Consider the following 20,883-nt stretch of genomic DNA (forward strand, 5'->3'; position numbering starts at 1 on the left):
GTCCTTCTTCCTGCCTCGGGGAGGTACCGAGTGCTCGCGCGTGCCGCAAACTTCCTGCCGATACAGACTTTGTATTACATAAATAGGTAAAAGTTTCAGACAAAATATCCTGTCATTTCTGCAGTGTAACATTTTTAAATAGCATTAAAACCACAAACTATCCAGCCCTTGTGATTAAATATACAAACATCTGTGAATTGATAAGGCTCATAGGTACATATGCAAAATAAAGTGGCCCTCCCCCCACCGAGAAACAATTCTGTACAGCGAAGTCTGAAATCAGAGAGAGCAAGTTATTTAAAATAAAACCTCCCGAGCTGGAAGTGCCGCTGGATTTTCAACCCTTGTTCTCATTTCTGCTTTCAACTTGGCATCACAGGAGTATTTACAAGCAGAAGAGGAGCTGCCGTGGCCGACTCCGCAGCGCTGTTGACCTGCAACCGGCCCAGCGGGGTGCCTCACAGGGCCTTGGTGCTGGCCGGGTGTGCGGCGTGGGACACGGGCTTCTGAGGGTAGCAGCTGTACAAGTAAACCTGCAACAGGATAGCGATGTCCACAAAAACCTGCAGGAGTCCACAGATGGAGAACTGGAAAGGGGCCTGATTCAAGATGAAGTAAACAGTCTTGAACGTGTCACCACTGGTCCACATCAGCACCATCTTGACGCTACAAGACAGAGAAGAAGGAAAGAGTATGTAGCGAGAAGAGCTTGGTGTCTGATGAGACCTGCCGTGCCAGAGGATCCCACCCCCCTGAGCGCGGGTTTGTGCTCAGCAGCGGGCGGGAGTCCCCGTGAGGGGGGCAGCGTGCCTGGCCGTGGCGTGCAGCGCGGCGCTCGGGAAGGAGGGAGGGCCCAGCGCCCCACCCCAGGGACGCAGCGCCCTTGTCTTGGCACTTACAGCTCCAACGCCTGCGGCTATGGAGGCATCCCAACGTTTTGAAACACCCAGCTGGGATATTTGCCTCAGCGGTGCCCTGTGACCAGGACTGCTACGAGCTGATGGCACTGACTGTAAACCCAAGTAATAGAGCGCCTGGAAAAACGGCAGCTCATCCCAGCAGTTGCTTCTTGTGCTGGCCGTTCTGCAAGGCGAGGGCACACACAGGCTGCTCCCTCATGCTGAAACACACACCTCGATACACACAAGAAACCAGTTCTTACTGCAGAAAACACAAACCCAAAAAACCCGAAAGACAGATTGTCCGGTAATACAGAAAGAGGGGAACCGACGTGCCTGCAGCTGTAACTGGAAGAGTGAACCTCACTGGGGATTTTTATCCAGGACACAGATCAAGAGCAATGCTCAGACTGCCTTTTAATAGTCATCCCTGCTTTCATCTTGCTGTACTGCTGAGCCATCCCCAGTCCTGCAGCCCAGCTCCTGCTCCCCCACAGCAGGGGAAACTCTGGGAAATAGAAGCAAGCTCTTCAAACAGACCAGGTTTTTTTTCAGTGCCCTCAACAAAATCTGAACTACCGGATCCTGAAGGTCATTTCCGAGCTTCATGCACTTTAACAGAGGAGCTTTTTAAGCAGCGGGATAAGCAGCAGCGGAGAGAAGCTTTGTACTTCACAGTACGAGCATGGCGCGTTATTTGTCATAATTATGGGCAATTACGTGCTGCCAGCTCGGACTCCAATTCATCAGACGCAGTCGGGCCCGTGCAGCAGGGCAGGACGCAGCACTCATTTCTCAAACATGCAGGCAGGGAGCTAGCACAAGTTGTATTTTGGACACAAGTACATGATGCTATTGCAAGCCAAGTGCTGCAGCTCTCCCCAAACGGGAAGGGTGGCCAAGAGCATCAGTCCCAACTGCCCTGTCACACTACGGCAACCCCGGCCTTTTTGTAACTCGTGCCGTGAGAGCGAGAGGGTAAAGCGGGTCTGCAGTCCTGCGGACCTTCCCCAGGGTCTCTGGGTGGAGGTGCAAGCAGGACCCGGGGTTGGGTAAGCAGTCATTCCCCACCCAAGGTCGTTCTAAAAATGTAAATAAATCCTCAGAGAAGGAGAAGAACTGCTGAACCCACTGTGTCATCTGTGCTGGGTGCAGCCTGCACCACCTGCTCTGCGCGTGTTCCCGGTCACACCGAGTCCCCTCACGCTTACTGGAGGTTTACAGACGCAGGTGGGGGGGGGGGGGGGATTGTTTGGGATTTTAATTAAGAAGGGCGATTAACTCTGAGGGTAATAAAACTGGCACCTTGCTTGCAGGCAGCCAGCATTCCTCCTTCTCCGGTTTTAAGCTTATCAGTGTTTGCTGGGCAACTGATCACAACTTAACTGTGAATCTGCCCTGGCGTGTTGGGGACCCTCACTAAGGGCACAGGCTAAAGCTGGCAGGTCAAACTAACCGCTCGCTGTTGACAGAAAGGCAAAGCAGGGATGCCACAAAATATCTGAATAGGAATTTAACGTGCAAAGGGTATTTGTCACATATTCCCCATGGAGAAAGCTAGCAGGGTTTTAAAAGTGACCCCACGGTGCAGTGCAGATGTGGAAGAGAAAACACACAGGGTCAGAAGATGTACAGCCTACACAAGAGTTTACTTCCCCAAAGAAAGAATAATCACTGGGGGATAACTTAGAGGCACGTGCGGTTCAGCAGCGCCGCGGGAGCCAAGCGCCAGAAGCACACCTCGAGCCGTCTCACACACCGGGCTGCGTTGGCCAGGGCAATTCTGGCCTTGGCTGGGAAGCCACCTGTGAACTGGGCAGCCTGCAACACCGACTGGGTAACCAGCCTGTGCGTGATCCAGAGCCCCGCTCTTCAGCCCATGCGCCAGAGGCTCAAGGAAGTCAGCATCGTGCCTGGGCTTCTCACTGGGACATGGCAATGCTCCACACAGGAATATCTCAACTTGTCCGTGGCAGAGATGATTTGTAAAAAGGTAACAGGTAGTTTAAAGAGCTAACACCACTGGTCTGTCACTGAATCAGAAACCACATACCCTCCTCTGTCCAGTAGCTTGGACAAAACGGCAGAGAAAATCTGCAAATCACCAAGGTACTATAGAAACACAAAATAAAAATATATAAAACACTTGATGTTCCACAAAACCTTGGTACTGCTGCTGGACTGAGGCTGGAGCAGGACAGAGAATGACAGGAACAGAAGAGAACTGGGAGCCTGGGACACAAGTCTTTGGAAATGACCTGAGTTTGGGGTAGACAGATGGAGGAGCACAGCGTGGGACAAGGGCGTTCAGGGTTGTACTGGGTTTGTGTGGCAAGGTTTTGGTAGCCGGGAGGGGTGGGGGGGTGTGTGCTACAGGAGTGGCTTCTGTGAGAAGCTGCTAGAAGCTTCCCCCACGTCTGACAGAGCCAATGCCAGCCGGCTCCAAGACGGACCTGCCACTGGCCAAGGCCGAGCCCATCAGCAATGGTGGAGGCGCCTCTGGGAGAACGTGTTTAAGAAGGGGGAAAGTTGCTGCGTAACAGCAGCAGCTGGGAAAAAGGAGTGAGCACATGTGACAGAGACCACCCTGCAGACAGCCAGGTCAGTGCAGAAGGAGGGGCAGGAGGTGCTCCAGGCGCTGGAGCAGAGACTCCCCTGCAGCCTGTGGTGCAGACCACGGCGAGGCAGGCTGTGCCCCTGCAGCCCGTGGAGGTCCACGGTGGAGCAGATAGCAACGTGCAGGCCACGGGGGACCCCACACCGGAGCAAGTGGACATGCCCGAAGGAAGCTGTGAGCCCGTGGGAAGCCTGCGCTGGAGCAGGCTCCTGGCAGGACCTGCGGACCCACGGAGAGAGGAGTCCAGGCTGGAGCAGGTTTGCTGGCAGGACTTCATAGAATCACAGAATGGTCTGGGTGGGAAGGGACCTTAAAGATCCTCTAGTCCAACCCCCTGCCCTGGGCAGGGACACCTCCCACCAGAGCAGGTTGCTCCCAGCCCATCCAGCCTGGCCTTGAGCCCTGCCAGGGAGGGGGCAGCCACGGCTGCTCTGGGCAGCCTGGGCCAGGGCCTCACCACCCTTGTGATTGTGACCCCACGGAAGGGACCCACGCTGGAGCAGTTTGTGAAGAACTGCAGCCCATGGGAAGGACTCACTTTGAAGAGGTTTGTGAAGGACTGTCTGCTGTGGGAGGGACCCCACGCTGGAGCAGGGGAAGAGTGCGAAGAGTCCTCCCCCTGAGGAGGAAGAGGAGCAGAGAGAGTGTGTGATGAACTGACTGCAGGCCTCTCCCCCTGTGCTGCTCAGGGGGAGGAGGCAGAGAAATTGGGAGTGAAGTTGAGCCCAGGAAGAAGAGGGGGGGGGGGGGGGGGGGGGGAGGTGTTTTTAGATTTGGTTTTATTTCTCATTATCCTACTCTGATTTTGAATGGCAATAAATTAAGTTCCCCGAGTTGAGTCTGTTTTGCCTGTAACAGGTGGGATATCTCTGTCCTTACCTCAACCCACGAGCCTTTTGCAGTATCTTCCTCTCACCCTGTGCAGTTGAGGGGAGTGATACAGCAGCATGGTGGGTGCCCAGCATCCAGCCAGGGTCAACCCACCACAAGGGTGAAGCTAGGGAATGAGCAGGAGAGATGTGCGCTGGCCCAGGACCCCCACCTCATCTCTGCAATGTCTGCAAGCATCCCTGAATGCCCCCAGCGCCCTCTCCAATGAAGTACATGTCTCACTCCTCCAGCGCCCGCCCTAGGGAGGGGAAAAGCTACAACTGCTGTTGGCTCTTCCCCCATCTCCACCAGCACCTGTTTGCACCCCCAGTCTGAAGGTTCAGCTGAGAAACCCATCGAGTGTGTGTGTGGCATCTCAGGGGCGAATAGAGCCCCCCCCCGTGCCCACTACCCCATCACAGGCCCACGCTTCAGGAGGCTGAACCAACACCATCGACACGGCTTCTGCCACACCGTAACTCCCAGACACTGGGGTCCAACAGCAATGGCCCTCCCCCCTTACTTGGGCGGTGCACTCGCCTTGTCCTCGCTGCATATGCAAATGCCGTTGCAATAATGCAATAGTGCGTGACTATGCATGACTGATCGCATGGATACACCATCTCTGCTCTCACACTCCAGCTATGGTGTCACTGCAGGATGCCACACAGAACACAAAAGCCAGTTTTTGCCTGCAGCTTCTCAACTTCGCCCTCTCCCTCAGGGAAGAGAGGCCATTCTTGTATTTATTCTTACTTCTGGGGTAGAAAAAAAAGAAACCAACCTATCCTGGGCAGAGACCTGCCTCTTACCTGCCACAGAGAAGACCAGTGTCTGTGCAGAAAGGGAGGGCTTTATTGCCCAAAAGAAACTGAGTTTTCAGCCAGTTGTGGGGAAAGAAGAAGAAAAAGGGGGGAGCCCACACAAGCCCTTCTTCCACTGCTGTGCTGTAACCTCCATTTGCTGAACGAAGCTCCTGTCCTTTCCCGTAAGAGACGTGAGGCTCATGTTTGACAAGCCACCAGTCCACCAAAGGGGGCAACCCTCTCGCCTCGGCTTTCTTCCCCTGCAGTCCTCTGCACGCCACAGGACGGAAAACCTGTGGGATCACAGCACGAGGCGCCAGCCTCCCAGAGAGCCGCAGGACACAGCAGCAGCTCCAGCGCAGGCTGCCGACGGTGCAGAACAAGCCCTCCGCGTGGCTCTGCTCCTTTGCAACGCCCCGTGGCAGGCGCCGCTGGCTGGCAGACGGCAGCCCGCTGGCGTTCATCTGGCCCTCGGCTTCCCGGCGCAACAGAACATGCTGTGCTGGTAACACAGAGGGGGTTTCGCTGCCAAAGGCGGTCAGGGCCCACCATCAACTGCCTGAGAGGGCACGGCACTAGGAGGCTGCATTCAGCAAAACTTTCCTAACCCACCTCACAAAGAGCAACTCCTCACCGTATCCTCCTGACATCTGCAAGGCCACGTGAGTGAAGCTGTTCTGAGCAGCACCGGCTACAGAGCAAAGCAGGATTTAGGAGTAAATAAACCGAGGTCTTTCCTGAAACAGCCCAAAGGTAAGGCAGGCAGAGAGGGACCTGGGGGTGCTGGTCGACAGCCGGCTGGACATGAGCCGGCAGTGTGCCCAGGTGGGCAAGAAGGCCACCAGCAGCCTGGCCTGTGTCAGCCATGGGGTGGCCAGCAGGAGCAGGGAGGGGATCGTGCCCCTGGACTGGGCACTGGTGAGGCCACCCCTCGAATGCTGGGTGCAGTTTTGGGCCCCTCAGGACAAGACAGACCCTGAGGTGCTGGAGCGTGTCCAGAGAAGGGCAGCGAAGCTGGTGAGGGGTCTGGAGAACAGGTCTGTGAGGAGCGGCTGAGGGATCTGGGGGTGTTCAGCCTGGAGAAGAGGAGGCTGAGGGGAGACCTGATCGCTCTCTGCAACTGCCTGAGAGGAGGTTGTGGTGAGGTGGGGGTCGGTCTCTTCTCCAAGTAACAAGTGACAGGACAAGAGGAAACGGCCTCAAGTTGCACCAGGGGAGGTTTAGATTGGACACGAGGAAGAATTTCTTCACCGAAAGGGCTGTCAAGCCCTGGAACAGGCTGCCCAGGGATGTGGTGGAGTCACCATCCCTGGAGGTGTTTAAAAGACATGTAGATGTGGTGCTTAGGGACATGGTTTGGCGGGCACGGTGGTTTTGGGTTGACAGTTGGACTTGGTGATCTTGGAGGTCTTTTCCAACCTCATGATTCTGTGGTTCTCAGCTGGGGAGGTGTGGAAGGCGGGAAACGCTCACCTTGTTGATATGGAGGATACGGTGCAGCAGGACAGCACACCAGCTCTTAGCAGAAACGAGTGAGCGGGTTAGGGGGGAGCAGTGCCACAGAGCAATTTGGGGAAGCAGAAATAAACAAATGGCAGCATTGGGTTGTGTGACAACAGAGGTGCCAAGCAGAGGGGCAGGAGGCAGGAACTGCGCTGAAATAGCTGGTATTGCCAGAGGCTGAAGCAGACTTGCGGTAAAAATAGCACTTCCCAGTAATGTAAATCAGTACTGCAGCATCCAGCGACAACAAACCTCCTCAAAGCAAGCGCCTCCCTTACAGTCGAGCTCATTACAAGGAGCTGCTAATGTAGGAACAGTGTCAAGTCTGGGCAAATTGCAATCGACCACAAAGAGGAAAAGCTGGGTTTTTCCAACTGCTTTTAAAATCTGAACGAGCACTTATTTATTCTGCTGTTGGAATGAATTCTCAGAAAGACACCATCACTTCTGATCAGACCCTAGACTAGGGATGGGTTGCTAAATGCTGGTTTTTAATATGGAAATGTAAAAATGCCCTACAGCACTGCTGTTCTTTATCACTGATAGCAGACTTCATAAAGACACTGTACCAATCTTCATTTGCTAAATAAATAAACGGCATGCTGGAAAACAGCACTCCCTTTTCTCAAGGAACAACTTGCTTCACTTAGGTTCCTTATACATTGTGTATTAATTCTGAAATGACAGCAGCTAGAGGTAAAATACCCACTTATTAGCACACCATAAGGGGTTTTTTTGGTTGGTTGGTTGGTTTCTTTTACAAACTGTAAGTTTTACAGAATACTCCTGAAATTATTCAGATGTAGAAAGAGCTTGTAAAGTGCATTCAAAAGGAAAACAAAACAAAACAACTTTCTGTTGCTTCTCTTTGAGGAACTGTACTAGAAGCTGAGTAATTTGCAGAACAGTATTAGCCAGATATTTAGGCTCAACCTCTCTAATCCAGCACTAATGCTACTTGAATCAAAGCTTTTCAGCATCTTTAGTCCTTCTGCTCAAAACCTGGTTGCAGCAGCCTCAAGTCTCTGATTTCCCATTGGACTCTGCACACTCTGCTCAACATTAGTCACTTCTTGGTCATTACACCTTCCTCCTTCTGAAAGAGCAAAAACTACAAAAAAAAAAGGATCTTGTAAAAAAATACACGATGTGAAGCCCCCTCTTCCTCCTCCCTGGGAAACCTGTCTGTCTTAAGACTATTTGCAAGCATCCATCAAATAACTTACAAACAGGAGCACATTAGCAGAGCTGCAGAGCCCAGGCTGGTACTTAGCACAAAACCTACACAAGATGACAGACACGGCAACACTCGCTGCCTATTTGCACTGCAGATTTCCTCACATCAATGTTATGACTCTGCATGTTTGTAGCTTAACACACAAACCCAAAAATACCCTGGCAAGCGGGAAGACACAAAGAGAATCCGACATTAGACAGTGACTTCCGCTGAGAAATGCTGTAGTGGTTTGACCAGACATTTCAGCACAAATAGCAACAGGAGGTACGTGTTGCCCTGATGTAATTACATCCTGTTACAGTCACAAACTTCATGCTAATTGTGCTCAGACAGTCAATGAACTCAAAAATCCTAAGTTATTTTCAATAACAGAAAAATTAGTATGATTTTTTGACCTTTACCTACATTGAAAGCTGCTTTTTTTCCCCTTTCTATCCCAGGCAACTGGAACTAAAAAGAGGAGAAATTAGCCTGGACTCTTTTTGTTCAGGAATCTGTGGAAGTTGACCATGACTTCCCCACATCATGGCTCAGTGCTAGCCCAAAACACAGGTGATGCTAGATTTTAAAAAAAATTACTTTTTAGATTGCCACAGTTTCAGACATTTCTCCATATATTAGCACTTGACTTCCATATATCTTAAAAAATGGTGACAATTCTTTAAATGATATAAAACCAGAATAAAATCATTTAAGAGCTGACAAGCTAGTATTCCCTCCAGGAATAAGGTCCACATCGAAACAGCCTGTCAATGAGTATTTTGAACACTCCATTTGGTTTTGGGAAGCGAGGAAGAGGGTACAGAAGGTATCTCTCCTGCAACCTTTTAAGCTGTTACCTCCCACAAGCCATTTGCATGGGAATGTCTGGAAGAGAAAGCAGATTCAGTTATAACATCCTGACTTTGGAAAACTTTCAGCTCCCATTTGCAGCTCCAAAATAGTCTACTTAGAGAAGACAGCAAGCATCCATAACACTGCACTTCAATCAGAGGCTGGCCTGCCTTCAACAGTGAAACACAGACCAGAAAACATGAAACCCAAATGCCACGGTATTTTTAACACCGCACAAAACAAACAAAAATTAATAAATAGAGCATTTGTTCCTAGCCAAAAGCCATATGGCTTAACAGAAAAAGGAGTTCTCCTGATGCTAACCAAGTTGTTTAGCCTGCCAAAAATTATTAAAAGGAAAACAAAAAAAAAAAAAAAAAAGAGAAGAAGAAAACATTGGGATCAGATATCCAAAATGTCTGAAGTTTGAAAATCTGGAAACCAAATGTGCACACTCCAAGACAGGCCATTCTGTGTGAGCAAGCATAGATCTGGTTTTTAAACACTGCACAGCCAGTTGGGAATCCAAGCATGAAACTGTTCACCAGTCCCACAAGCTCTGCCTCGGCGCTAACTCAGTCCTACGTGCTCCACCTCGCTTCTCAGCAGTTCCTCCGAGGCTGGAGCAGCACTGACCATCTCCAGAGGGAGCCAACCATCTGCCCAGCCCTGCCACGCCAGCAGGAGCTAAGGGGAGCATGCGGCAGGAGAGATCCAGGGTTTTGGATCTCTGGCACCCAGCTAAAGCAGTTGAGCCAGAGCTGCATCCGTGAGCAACGGCTACCACAGAGGGCTGCGAACTACCTGAGAGCTCCTGTGACTTTCAAGGACGGTACACGGCACTGAGGGGAGATGAAATGGAGGATTTCACTCTGGAACACCATCAAACCAGCCCAGAAAGATGCAGCCTAAAGGGATTGTTTGTTGGTGGCTTCTTTTTTAATACATGCGTTCTATGCAGACTCACAAATAAACAACAAAGTTTTATGGAGAAATGAGGTAAACAGGTATTTGTCAGTCTTTTCTTCTCAACTCCCAAGAGTGGCAGGGTGCCAGGCATTTTGCCTCCACTTAGCACCCCCACCCAAAAGCCAGTATTTGTTAGAGCATGTCTGCCAAAGGAGAAACTCCAAGCCACGCAACATGGGGCTGGTAGTCCAGGATCACTGGTAGGGCCCCTGGCTATTTCAAGCAGCTGTGCCTGAAGTCTAGTCTGTAACTGGTAACCCTGCACACCCACAAAGTAGTTCTAGTACTGTACAGCCTGTGCTGCAGAAAGAAAGGCAGCAGGTCGTAACGGCCTCAGACACCCTAAGTCTGTGCAGAGGGGGTGAAAGTAAACCTCTTCTGCGGATCGGAGGAAAGACTTGCACCAGAACTCACGCCAGCGCCCTGCCTGCTAGGAGCCACACGGACGCTGGCCAGACTGCACGGCTCAGGCCTGCTCGGACACGTGGCACGAACACGTATGAGACAGGCTCTGCTGCTGGCAGACCTGGAAGCTTCGAGAGCTGCTGCTGTGGGGAGAGCGGCTTTCCTGAGGTGCCGGGGCAGCCCGCCATGCCCTGCGCTGCTGGCAGGGGGTGAGGCACTCACCTGCCAGTGCACACCGGAGCGTCAGCTTAACGCGCGTGGTGCAGAGCACACTTAAGGGAGCACCTTGCTCCTGAAGTTGTTCTGGAGTACCTGTCCCTCTCTCCCTGTCTCGCACCTCCTGCTCCAGCCATGACAGCTGCTGGGGAATGCTGCTCTAGCTGCTCTCCTCCTGCCCGTGTACCCTCCAGCCGCTTGGCACAGCTAGCTGAACCGGTCACCTTGCCACCTCCAGGGCCCCATGGCACCCACGGAAAGGTGGGTGGTGAAAGGGCCGTCCCCACGCCCCTGCTGCCGTGCAGCCAGCCGGCAGCAAGTCCCGGGAAAGAGCACTCCTTCACACGGCTTGCCTCCTGGCAGGGCGGACTGGTCCCCCACAACCTACCCGCTGCCACGGGGGACATCGCTGCTGTGCCCCGCAGGGCCAGTGCTAAGAGATGGCAAAATAACGTCCCTGTGCAAAACCGTTCGGTGTATTTCCTTCTCTAGTTCGAAATAACTTGGGACACATTCAGGTGGAAAGGTAATAAAAGGACAGGAGGGAATAGAGCTTTGCCTCAGCACAGCTGTGTATCCCAAGGCTCAAATCATAACGCTTTTAAATCTTCCTTTCTTCCTGCCCTAGACAACAAAGAAATCATCAGACTCATCATCCAAGTTACCTTGAGGTAATTTGAGCACATTTGCCCCTTTATCTTCGTACGGTAACTAGCACACAGCCTGAGCACGCTTTTAGTATTCCAATTCCGTAACTGCAGTTATCACTTCGGGCAGCGCACACGAGGTAACAGCCCTAGCTCTAGTGCTTACCTTGTTCTAGATCACCGGCATTCAGTGGTTGTCTCCGAAGCCAGAGCCCCCAGGACAAAATCTAATGGTATCAGAGTCATTACTTTTCATGAATTAATCATGCCCTTCAGCTAGTAAAATGCTTCTCATATTCTAAGAAAACACTGGAGAAATGAAAACCCCAAACACACGAGTGTGTAAAGTAAGAGTGAACACTCAGGGACAAAATCCTACTTTCCAGCCAGATTACTGCCTGGAGATAAGGTAACATTTTTGCAAGAAAGCAAGCTCACGTTCTTCTCAAAACCACTTTGCCGTTCTAAGGGAATAAGCCCTTGCAAGCTCTACGGGAAGGTATGTCAGCGCCTAAGCCTTCCCATGACGTGCCAGGTTTTCCCCTTTCCCTCCAGGCGCCCAGAGGTACAGAAGCGAGGCTGATGGCGAGAGCGATGCCCGCACCTCATGGAGCGATGTGCTGCTCCTCAGGGCAGGCCCTGCAGGAGGGCTGTGCTTTGCCAGAAGGTGCCACCACCAAGCAGCACTGCCCGAGCCGCTTCCCCTGCGCAGCCTTACCGCTGACCCGCGGCGGATGCCGAGCGGTGCTTTAAAGCCCTGCTGCGGACAGAACCGCCTGCTGCAGGGAGGGGAAAAAGCGTCACAATCGCACCCCACACACAGTAACGTGATGACACAAACCTTAACGTTTCAGCCCGAGCAGGGTCTTTGCAGGTCAAAAAGGACAGCCATCCCCCAGCCTATCTTCATGCCCAGGCTCTTGCCACCCGCCCCTTTGCACACTACAGACCCTGTTTTAGGACATTCTCTAGTACAAGATTTAGTATCTGAAGGGACAGGGCTTCCACCGCGACCCTGAGAGCTCACCTGACAACGCCACGACATCTTGCTTGGCACTGAATTCCGCTCACGTACGCGGACACGCACCATTCCCAGCCATCCTCCCCAGAACCAATTAAAACTCTACCTTTGAGCCTTACCGAAACAGCTTTTTTTGACACCGAGTTTTGTTTCTTTTTACATCCCACTCAAGAATGCTCCGAGCACTTCCTCCCTTGTCTCAGTTTTTGGGCAGATCATCCAACATGTCAGTCACTGCACTTCCCACGCTTCTTATGTTTGTTTGCCCCTCGGTGTCTGAGCAGCAGGGGACCAAAGGCACCACTGCAGGTCAACTGGAAACAGAGAACCTCTCGTCTTTCTGGACCACCCTGCAAAGTCACTCCCTGGCCTAAGTTCCTCCAACCTCTTTTTCCTGCTGTTCCAGCTCATTTATTAACCACTCATATTACTCACCACGCTGCTCACTTCACAGATCTTCATCACAGTCAGTATTCCCATGATGGATATTTGCATCCTTGCATCTCAACCTACATTTCTTCAACCCCAAATCTCATTTTACTTTCATTCTGTATTTCTAATCCCACTCAGTCCTACTGCACTGAAGGAGACAATTCTGCAACCACAAAGCAGGTAACTTACCCCACTTACACAACGGGCTGTGGGGAACTCTAGCAAAACAATACAGGTGCTGGATTTCAAGAATGGAGGCACTTTTGTTCCCAAATTTGTTAGGTAACAGAGGAGAAAGACATTTTTAGAAAACGTCCATCTCTCGGGTGCCTTCAGAGTAGGCTCAATTCTGACCTTTTGTGACTTGGCAAGCCCTGACCTTAACTATGCAAAATCCCTCACATGACACTTCCTTGCCAGCAGAAAACGGAGTGCCCAAACTTAATGGGAAGTTTTTGTAATAGAAGTACAATAATTTTTCTCTTGTATTTCAAATTTTCAGGACACAGAGAAAAGCACCAACTGCAGCGAGCACTGATTAGACATGCCAGCAGCGCTTTTATTCCTATCACTGTACAGAAGCCTTGAACTATTTGTAAAAGATGAATGCTTTTGGTTTGAAGTCATTTGCTTTGAATTTACTTTTTGAACTGATGGGATGAGGTGCCAGGGGAAGAGAAATGAGAAAGAGGTTCAGTATGTGCAAGAGCTTTAGCAGTTCACACTGTGCTACAACCTGGACAGACAATGCTTAATGGCAGTGGATACTGCTGCTCGCGCCGTCAGAAGTGCAGGGAGGGTGAGGGAAGGAAGGCCTCCCGCTGCCTCCTGGGTTTTTCCACCTGCCTCCTCTTTCGGTTCCTGAAATTCTCAGATGTGCTGAGTGCACAGGGCACAAAGAATTGTCTTTGGAGCCTCACGGCGTGCAAGCCTTGAGAGAACAGCTCTGGGGAGATGCAGCAGGCAAGCACGGAGGGGCATGCGGTGCTGACCCCGGCACCGCCACCCGCAGGGCACGCGTCCGCAGAGAGTCAAGCAGCGAGTGAAGGTCCTTGAACCGGCAGCGCCGAGCACAGACATGCTGTCACCGAGAAGACGGTGTGGAGAAGAGGGCAGAATCTGGTTGCTTCCAGGGATCAGAACAAAACGGGTTCAGTCTATCTGTTCACATGCTGACAGGACTCTGCCCTTATCCCGAGTGCACTAAGGAGACACCAAGACTAAGCCTGTTTACGTTCCAGATGCAGTAACACTTCAAAGGGAGAAGAACTAGAAATCTCCTGAGGACTACAGACCACTTTCTTCAACCTCTTAACTCTAAAACAGCCAGATTCAGGAAAGGAATCTGATGTTCCTGGTATCTATTACAACCACAAATGAAAAGGGGGAGAGGGAAAAGCAGCTGGAAGTGGTAATCCTTCCAGTTGTACAAAAACCTGGTCCATCCAGTCGTGAAAATTATTTACTGACTACTCCGCAAATTCCTGCAAGCCTGGATATGTGCGCAAAAAATGACACCAAAAATAAGAAACCCCAGGCTATTTTATATAAAGGACAATAGTAACCAGCTGATCAGTGCCACAGTAGTGAAAGAAGAAACGTCACCAAAGCAAAACGACAGCACAAGTTAACAACTTCTCCAGAAAATTGTATGAATGCTGGCTGGAGCCTCAGAAGCAATGACAACGATTTTTGCAGACGCACGGAGAAAACTAAAGACCTGAGTAGAGAGAAATGGCATTTAGGAAGACAAATGAAAACAGTCACAGAACTACAGTAAGTTATAAGAATAGTTTAAAACAGGCAATCTGTAAGCACACTGACAGTTTTGATTAAGTCAGTGCAACAGGAAAGGCAGTGGCACTAAGGAATGGCCTATACAACATGAAGTACAAACCACTTTTAAGTAGTGCTAATAATTTTGCATTTACCCAATGTATTTCTGGCTCACACTTAAGACCTGGGTTCCTCCATTTGCCTGGGTCCCAGATTTACCTTTTAGTTCCTAATTATTCTCTTGAAAACTACTTTCTCTTTTATAACTTAGTCCTTAAGATTGCCTACACGATGCTATCTGTAACGAAAACCCGCTTCTCCGTTGGGTCAGACGATTTGAACCCACAAAGCCATTCTGCCTTTTTTTTTTTTTTTTGAAGCTAAGTGGCCCCCATTTTCCGTACCCCTCTTCCACCTCCTCTGTTTGGACTGTTTAATACATAAAGCAGCTACTAGTTTAAGAATAAGGGTAGACACTGTTATATCAGCACCTGGAGGCTACAGTTCCAAAGCCCGAGAGAAACAGCTCTCCCTCCAGCAGCTTCCTCGGTGCTAGTCCCGGACTGGACGCAACGCGCTGCTAACTTGGGTCACTGCTGCAATGGCCAGTGTCTGCTCTACGGATATGGCATACTCAGAAAAGGAAATCTCTCGTGTAGGCATCCATTATCCCTGCTCCTATTTCTTTGATTTTGCTCTCATCTGCGCAATTTCTGTCAGTGAGAAACAGGAGCTGGGAAAAAAAACCCTAAAAAAAATCAATACTGCCATTGCCTGCATCATCCTCTTTTAACTGGCCGCCTTTTTAGCACTTTTTAAGTTCTTTTCAAGATAATCGCTCCCACTCCTTTACTAAGCCTCCCCAAAGAAGCACAGATACGAAACGAAGCTGCTGTAACGGATGACAATTGCATCTAACATCTCTTTTCAATGGAACTAAATTTATTCTTTAGTTAAGAAGCTAATGCGTAGTTAGTGCCTGAGCAGAAATATCCACAACTCTTGCTAATTCTCTCTAGCTCAGGGGTTTCTTTTCTTTTAAACAGCAGAACTCCAAAGGAAGTAACTCACGGGAGCTGTTTTACCTATTCGCTATTCAAAAATTCCCTCAGCCTAAAAAATGCCAAGAAACCAGAGCCGTGGCATTTCAGAACACTTGCCCAACCTCCTTAAATCTAAAATCTCACTAGAGGAGGTGGCCAGACATCAGTTAGCCAATCCTGAATAAAGCCTCTACATCTGTTCATCACAGCACCTGGCTAATCCAACGCAGGCAGAAAAATCTAGCAGCTCGCATTAATCTTCACAGAGTTTGAATAAAGCCAGGATTTGTCTCTGGGACAAACAGTGTCCTCAAAAGCTGCATTTAAAAAATGATATAGAGAGCTGCATGTGTCATAAAGGAAAAAGCTCTAGAGCAATACTAGATAAAAGCACACCACAACAATATTTTATCTCCCTAAGAAATACTGTCTTCTGGTACTTCTAATATTATCTATAGGGGAAAAGAGGAAATAACATTTCAGGATATACATTTAATACCATTTCTTTCTTTCAGACCTCTTTACACTGCACTTATTTCACTGGGTACATTTCAGATACATGCCTGCTGTAACTAGCTCACAGCTGCTGCTCACCTCATAAAACACTCCCGAATGTAAAAGCTTAAAATTCGTAAAATTTGCAGCTCTTGGCTCCAGTAGCTTCTGAGGCAACAAATGCCGACTGTTTCTCCTTCAGTGACTTGCGGTTTTTAAACCAGGATAATCTCCCTTACTGACCCAGTACTGCCACAGGAGGGAGTAAATTAGTATTTGCTTTATTTCATCGCACAATAATCTGATTGAATGCAATACTGAGATTTTCCTCATCCGGCCTTTTCAGACCAGATTTCTCAAGACCAGCTCCTATCAACACATCAGCACAACAGCCGGCTGTCTCTGGGTGTCAAAGTTTTGAGCCTCTGACCCAACACCAGCCAAATATGACAGTCAAAGATGTGCAGAAAGGAGGCTCCTTTCAAGCAGACTGAAAACTGGCCACGAGCTAGAAAAGGTAGAGGGACGACCCAGCCCGTCCCTGGTTCTGTCCCTCCGCCCCCGCAGCTGCATCCTCAGCGCGTGCTGCCTCCCACCCAGAGTGCAGCCAGGCAAGAGACAACAGTGCACACCAGGAGCTCGACAACCCCTGCCAGAGGACCTTGCTTACTGGACCCACTTCCAAGCTAACCACTGATGGGCACGTTTGGGTATCACCTGGACTGTAGCTTCTGAGGCTTCAAGACACGCAGCCCAGCTCAGTCCTGCTGCCAGACCTCTTTCTTGGACCTGGGGACATTCTGCCATCCAGCTGCTCTGAACTCCAAGCACTGACTGAAAAGGAGCCGTTGCTCCACAGGGTTGGGGCAGCAGCTGACAGTCAAAAAAAAAAAAAAACGGTGACTGCCAGGTGAATTTGGTGAGCTTTTGTGAAAAACTTTCAACCACGGGCAGTTATTTTTTCCAAAGGGCAGCAGACAGGAATGCAATACAACAGGCTGCCCTGGAGCAAATCCACCCCTGTGCAGTGCCGGGGTTAACACATCCTTGGGTAGGACAACACACCCACAGCTTTGTCACAGACACACAGAGAAACACCCTCCACCTTTCTTCCTTTGGTGGAGGCAGGTCTGATGGGATTATGAGGTAACACCAGGGCCTGCACAAGCCCTTGCCTCCCATGGAGATGAGGTTCTCCCCACCCCTGTGCAAAAGCACACGCTTCCTCCCTGCAGGAGCTCCCCAAAAGCTACCGTCCCCACCAGGATGCGATTCTCCCAATGAACTGACCTCTGTGCACAGCAGCACTGCTGCCAGATCCAGAGCCAACCCTCCCTCACGCTGAACACCGAGCACTGCCTTTTCTCATGACCGCTCTTTATGAGAAGGGGAAAGCGACTGGGAGGCAAGTATCTGAGGAGTGGGGACATAAAGATAAATGACAGAGGAAGTTCTTGTCTGCCTGGGTTTTGTCACAAAGCAAAAGCAGTTAGTAATAGGAGGGGGGCATCAGATCCCAGCTGTAGCCGTCAGTAGCTCTGCCTCCTGGAAGATGGGAGAGGGGGGTTGCTGGTGATGTCAAGATCTTGAAAGATTTTACCACATAATGTAAAAAAAATTTATAAGCGATGAGCCATCTTTTAACCTCATAATGTCTTTTTTCCCATACAACAGGATGCCTCCTATATTCCACAGCTCTTAAGTTTTGAGGTTGCTTTCCTGTTTCTACCCAATGCAAACATAATCATACTCATGATTCTAATCCATCCTGACAACAATTAATGTCATTAAATTACTCTTTTACTAGGTGACTGGACAGAACTAGTTCACTTCTCGAACTGAATCACTTATTATTTCTTTGATAGGTATTGACACAATTGATTAAAAAAGCACTTCTGTCAAGGTTAGTACCATAATTAATAGAACTACGACTGCACTATGTAGGTTTGCAACTATTCAAAAGTACTTAAATGCTTGAGCAGAGCTCTAAGTTTCTACGAAGTACTAACTCTAAAAGTAATCAGGTGAATTGTCAAACAGTACATCATGGAAATTTCTGTTCCTTTCATTGGCTTAGTTCTGTTTACTTAATCATGGGATAGTTTCCCCTCTTCAATCATCAGCCCACCAGGACATACTACACTATCTTCTCTCCACAAAAACTCTTACTCAGCTTGAACCTCCTTTCTGCTTTTGTTGTTTCCATCTCATTCCAACTTCTCCTTCGGGCTCTGCTCTCTGAGAACACCAGAGGAAACTATAGGGCCTAATAGTGATATGGCTACAAAGAGAGAAAATGAGAAAAATAGGGAGAAATGAAGACATAAATAAAAACAAGAAGTGAGGAGCTCTATCCAGCAGAACAGAGGTTTCAAAGAACTGGAAGACTCATTCTCAGGAGCACTACAATGCACATTAACTGTGATTTCTTCACTCCAGCCACGCCTTGTTACAATAAACACAACTGACTCAGCTGCAGATGTCCTCTGGATGTTTGCCTCAGACACTGAGCACATTTTCAGTAGGGGACTTTGCAGGCAGCAGCAGATTGAAATTCAGAGACGAGGTGATGTGGCCCTTTTCACAACAGACCCCCAAAGGCTATCCTGCCTGCCACCACAGCCACCTGTCCCATTCACCTCTCTCACGGCCTCTGGTCTCCAAGTTTGCTTACCAGGAAGTGACTGGTACCTCGGGCATGAGATGTCCTCAGCTTCTCCTTTAAACAGAAAGGGGGATCGGAGGGGGGGCTGGGGGGTTATTTGTTTGCTGCCTTTTTTCAGAAACAGTACAATGCCTGAGGAGTCTGGCAGGATACTCTGATTAGACATGGCCACATACTGGAACTTTATTCTCCACTTCTATTATGTCAGTTTACTTTTAGGAAAGGAATTATTTGCTAAAGTAGAAAGAGACTTAACGCAGCAGCTGCCATGTCCCCAATTCCGAGACAGATGCATGTTGCTGCTTTTCTCCACCACGCCATGAGGACCTCCAAACAACCCCTCCTCTGGCAGCACTAAAGGCTGTGATGTTTATCAGGGCTCCATTCATGCACCACAGGGGGCAGAACTACCGTGGTTTAAGGAGTTACCACCTCCAACTAGGATGTGATACGGTCCAAAAGATCACTAAATAGAACAGCTTAATTCTCATTGCTCTCCCCATTGACCTTAAAGCCACAAAGACACTTGAAACTCATCTCTTTTACGTTGTCACTGATGCTGGCTAAGAGCATGTCTGGTGGCCAGCCATTATGGCCCGGCTGATGGGCAGAGGATCACCGGTCCAACGCCTTCTGACAGTGTGACCATCCACACGCATGTTCTTTCTGCACTGAGCAGTAAATAACTGCACAGAGCAGTGGGCTCAAGTAGCCCCTATCTGGTCAAGACCCAGGCAAGTAGTTTATGAACTTGAGTCCTATGCGTAGCCTTGCTGGACTGCTACATGCTCCCTGCAGCGCCTCCAGGACTTGGGGTCTGTTCTCCGACATTCTCCTAGACAGAGAAGCAGGCACAGGAAAGGCAGTTTGAGGAAATATTTCCAACAGCTCCTTCACCAGCAGGTAATACACTAGCAGGAGTCATTCTCACAGTGGGAACAGCCCAGTAGGGCTTAGAGACCATCAAGTCAACTCAGGATGGCATGGTGCTAGAAAGTGTGCGTGGTGCCTGCAACATGTATCAAACTGCAATATAACCCCAAAAAAGAAAGAGTTCCAACAGGTGCGTTTCCATGAACATACTCCAACGGCAGGAAAGCAGCACAAGCTGTCTGTTGCCTCATCGGTCCCCAGACCCATCGATGTCCAATGCCACGCAAAGTACTGCCTCAAGGGAAAACCCGTGGGGACAAGGACACGGTAAGGAGGGTGGCTATTGCTGGACCTGGTTCTGTTTGATGACAAGGCAACAAGAGCTTTTATGCTATTTTCTCTTGAAAAAACACAGCACACTCGCCAAGCAGTTTTAGATGACACTTCTGCAATTCTGTGCTTAATGCTTTACAAAGAAACTCTCGCTGTGAAGAACAAAGGGTTTTTTTCTCCTTTTGCTAAATAGCATATACAGGAAATTGGAAAAGTGAAACTCGGGTCCCCAGAGAGGAGCCAAGGAAACACAAACCATTATCTGGCAGCGGCTATCATAATATGGCATTATGACACTGTGACTCACAGATAAAAAACAAAAAGGGAAAAGTCAAACCAGAGCATAAAGAAGGTCTAGGAAGTAAATTGCCTTCTGGATATCATGGGTACAGAATTTTCCAAGGCAGTGTATGCATGAAAAATACCCCAATATTCCGGAAGTAAATCCTGACTCACTCTGTACCGAAGGGGCTCCCCATCAGAAAATGTGTTAAGCATCAGAGCAAATTTCTGAACATTCCCTCAACAACATTTCAAGCTAGAAAATAGCTTAAAGTAGCTGGTATAGGCATCTCCAGGCCGAAGAAGTAAAGGGAACGATGTCAACAGACAAAGGACAGAATTGCTTTGGTTTGGGGTCAGTGGGGACTGGTTAGTTGTTTCGACCAAAGTAAAAATGATCCTGGCAAGTGTAAAAGCAAGGAAAGAGAAGACAGAGCCAAAGCACTCTGTCAGCTGAATTTGCTGCTGTACTGTTTCCACAGACCAGTGCACTGATGCACCACAGTGAACATCTTTTCTCTTGAAAGCTTTACGAGTTGCCTTTGCCATTTGGAAATCTTAGTGTTATCACTGAGATATCCAGTCAACAGTATGAAAAGGCAATCTAGTTTAACGCCCCAACAGTGGGCACGAGATTAAAGTTTTCTGTCCCACACTTGTTTACAGAGGGCTTCCTACTCCTGACTGTAAACATTTCCTTTGAGCTTTTTTTAAATGTCAGTTAGAAGCTTTGACACAAAAATAAACACTCATGTCATTTGCTACACACATAATAATGTATCATGCAAAAGCGATGAGTAGATACGTGAGAAAAAGTGATGAGCTAATATTTGAATTACGCTGACAGAGTTATTCGCTGCAGGCTCAGAACATTTTCTTCCACTTCATTATTTTTGATAGGCAAGATCTCTTCAGTCCATTTCTAATTACCAGTGTAGCACAGCTTGAGCTGAACTGCAA

General features: G+C 49.2%; 1 protein-coding gene across 3 annotated transcripts in view; it reads right to left on the reverse strand.

Annotated features, from left to right (window-relative positions):
- Positions 1–458: 458 nt before the first annotated feature.
- SLC66A2 (solute carrier family 66 member 2) overlaps positions 459–20,883 on the reverse strand; it is a 65,251-nt gene continuing 44,826 nt past the window's right edge. For all 3 annotated transcript variants that reach the window (XM_086472657.1, XM_086472656.1, XM_086472655.1), the window contains one exon: positions 459–666. In XM_086472657.1, coding sequence (XP_086328783.1) covers positions 459–666 — 208 coding nt within the window. The remainder of the gene's footprint in view (positions 667–20,883) is intronic.

The sequence above is a fragment of the Leptosomus discolor genome, chromosome 13, assembly GCF_034619465.1.
Source record: "Leptosomus discolor isolate bLepDis1 chromosome 13, bLepDis1.hap2, whole genome shotgun sequence".
Taxonomy (NCBI): Eukaryota; Metazoa; Chordata; class Aves; order Leptosomiformes; family Leptosomidae; genus Leptosomus; species Leptosomus discolor.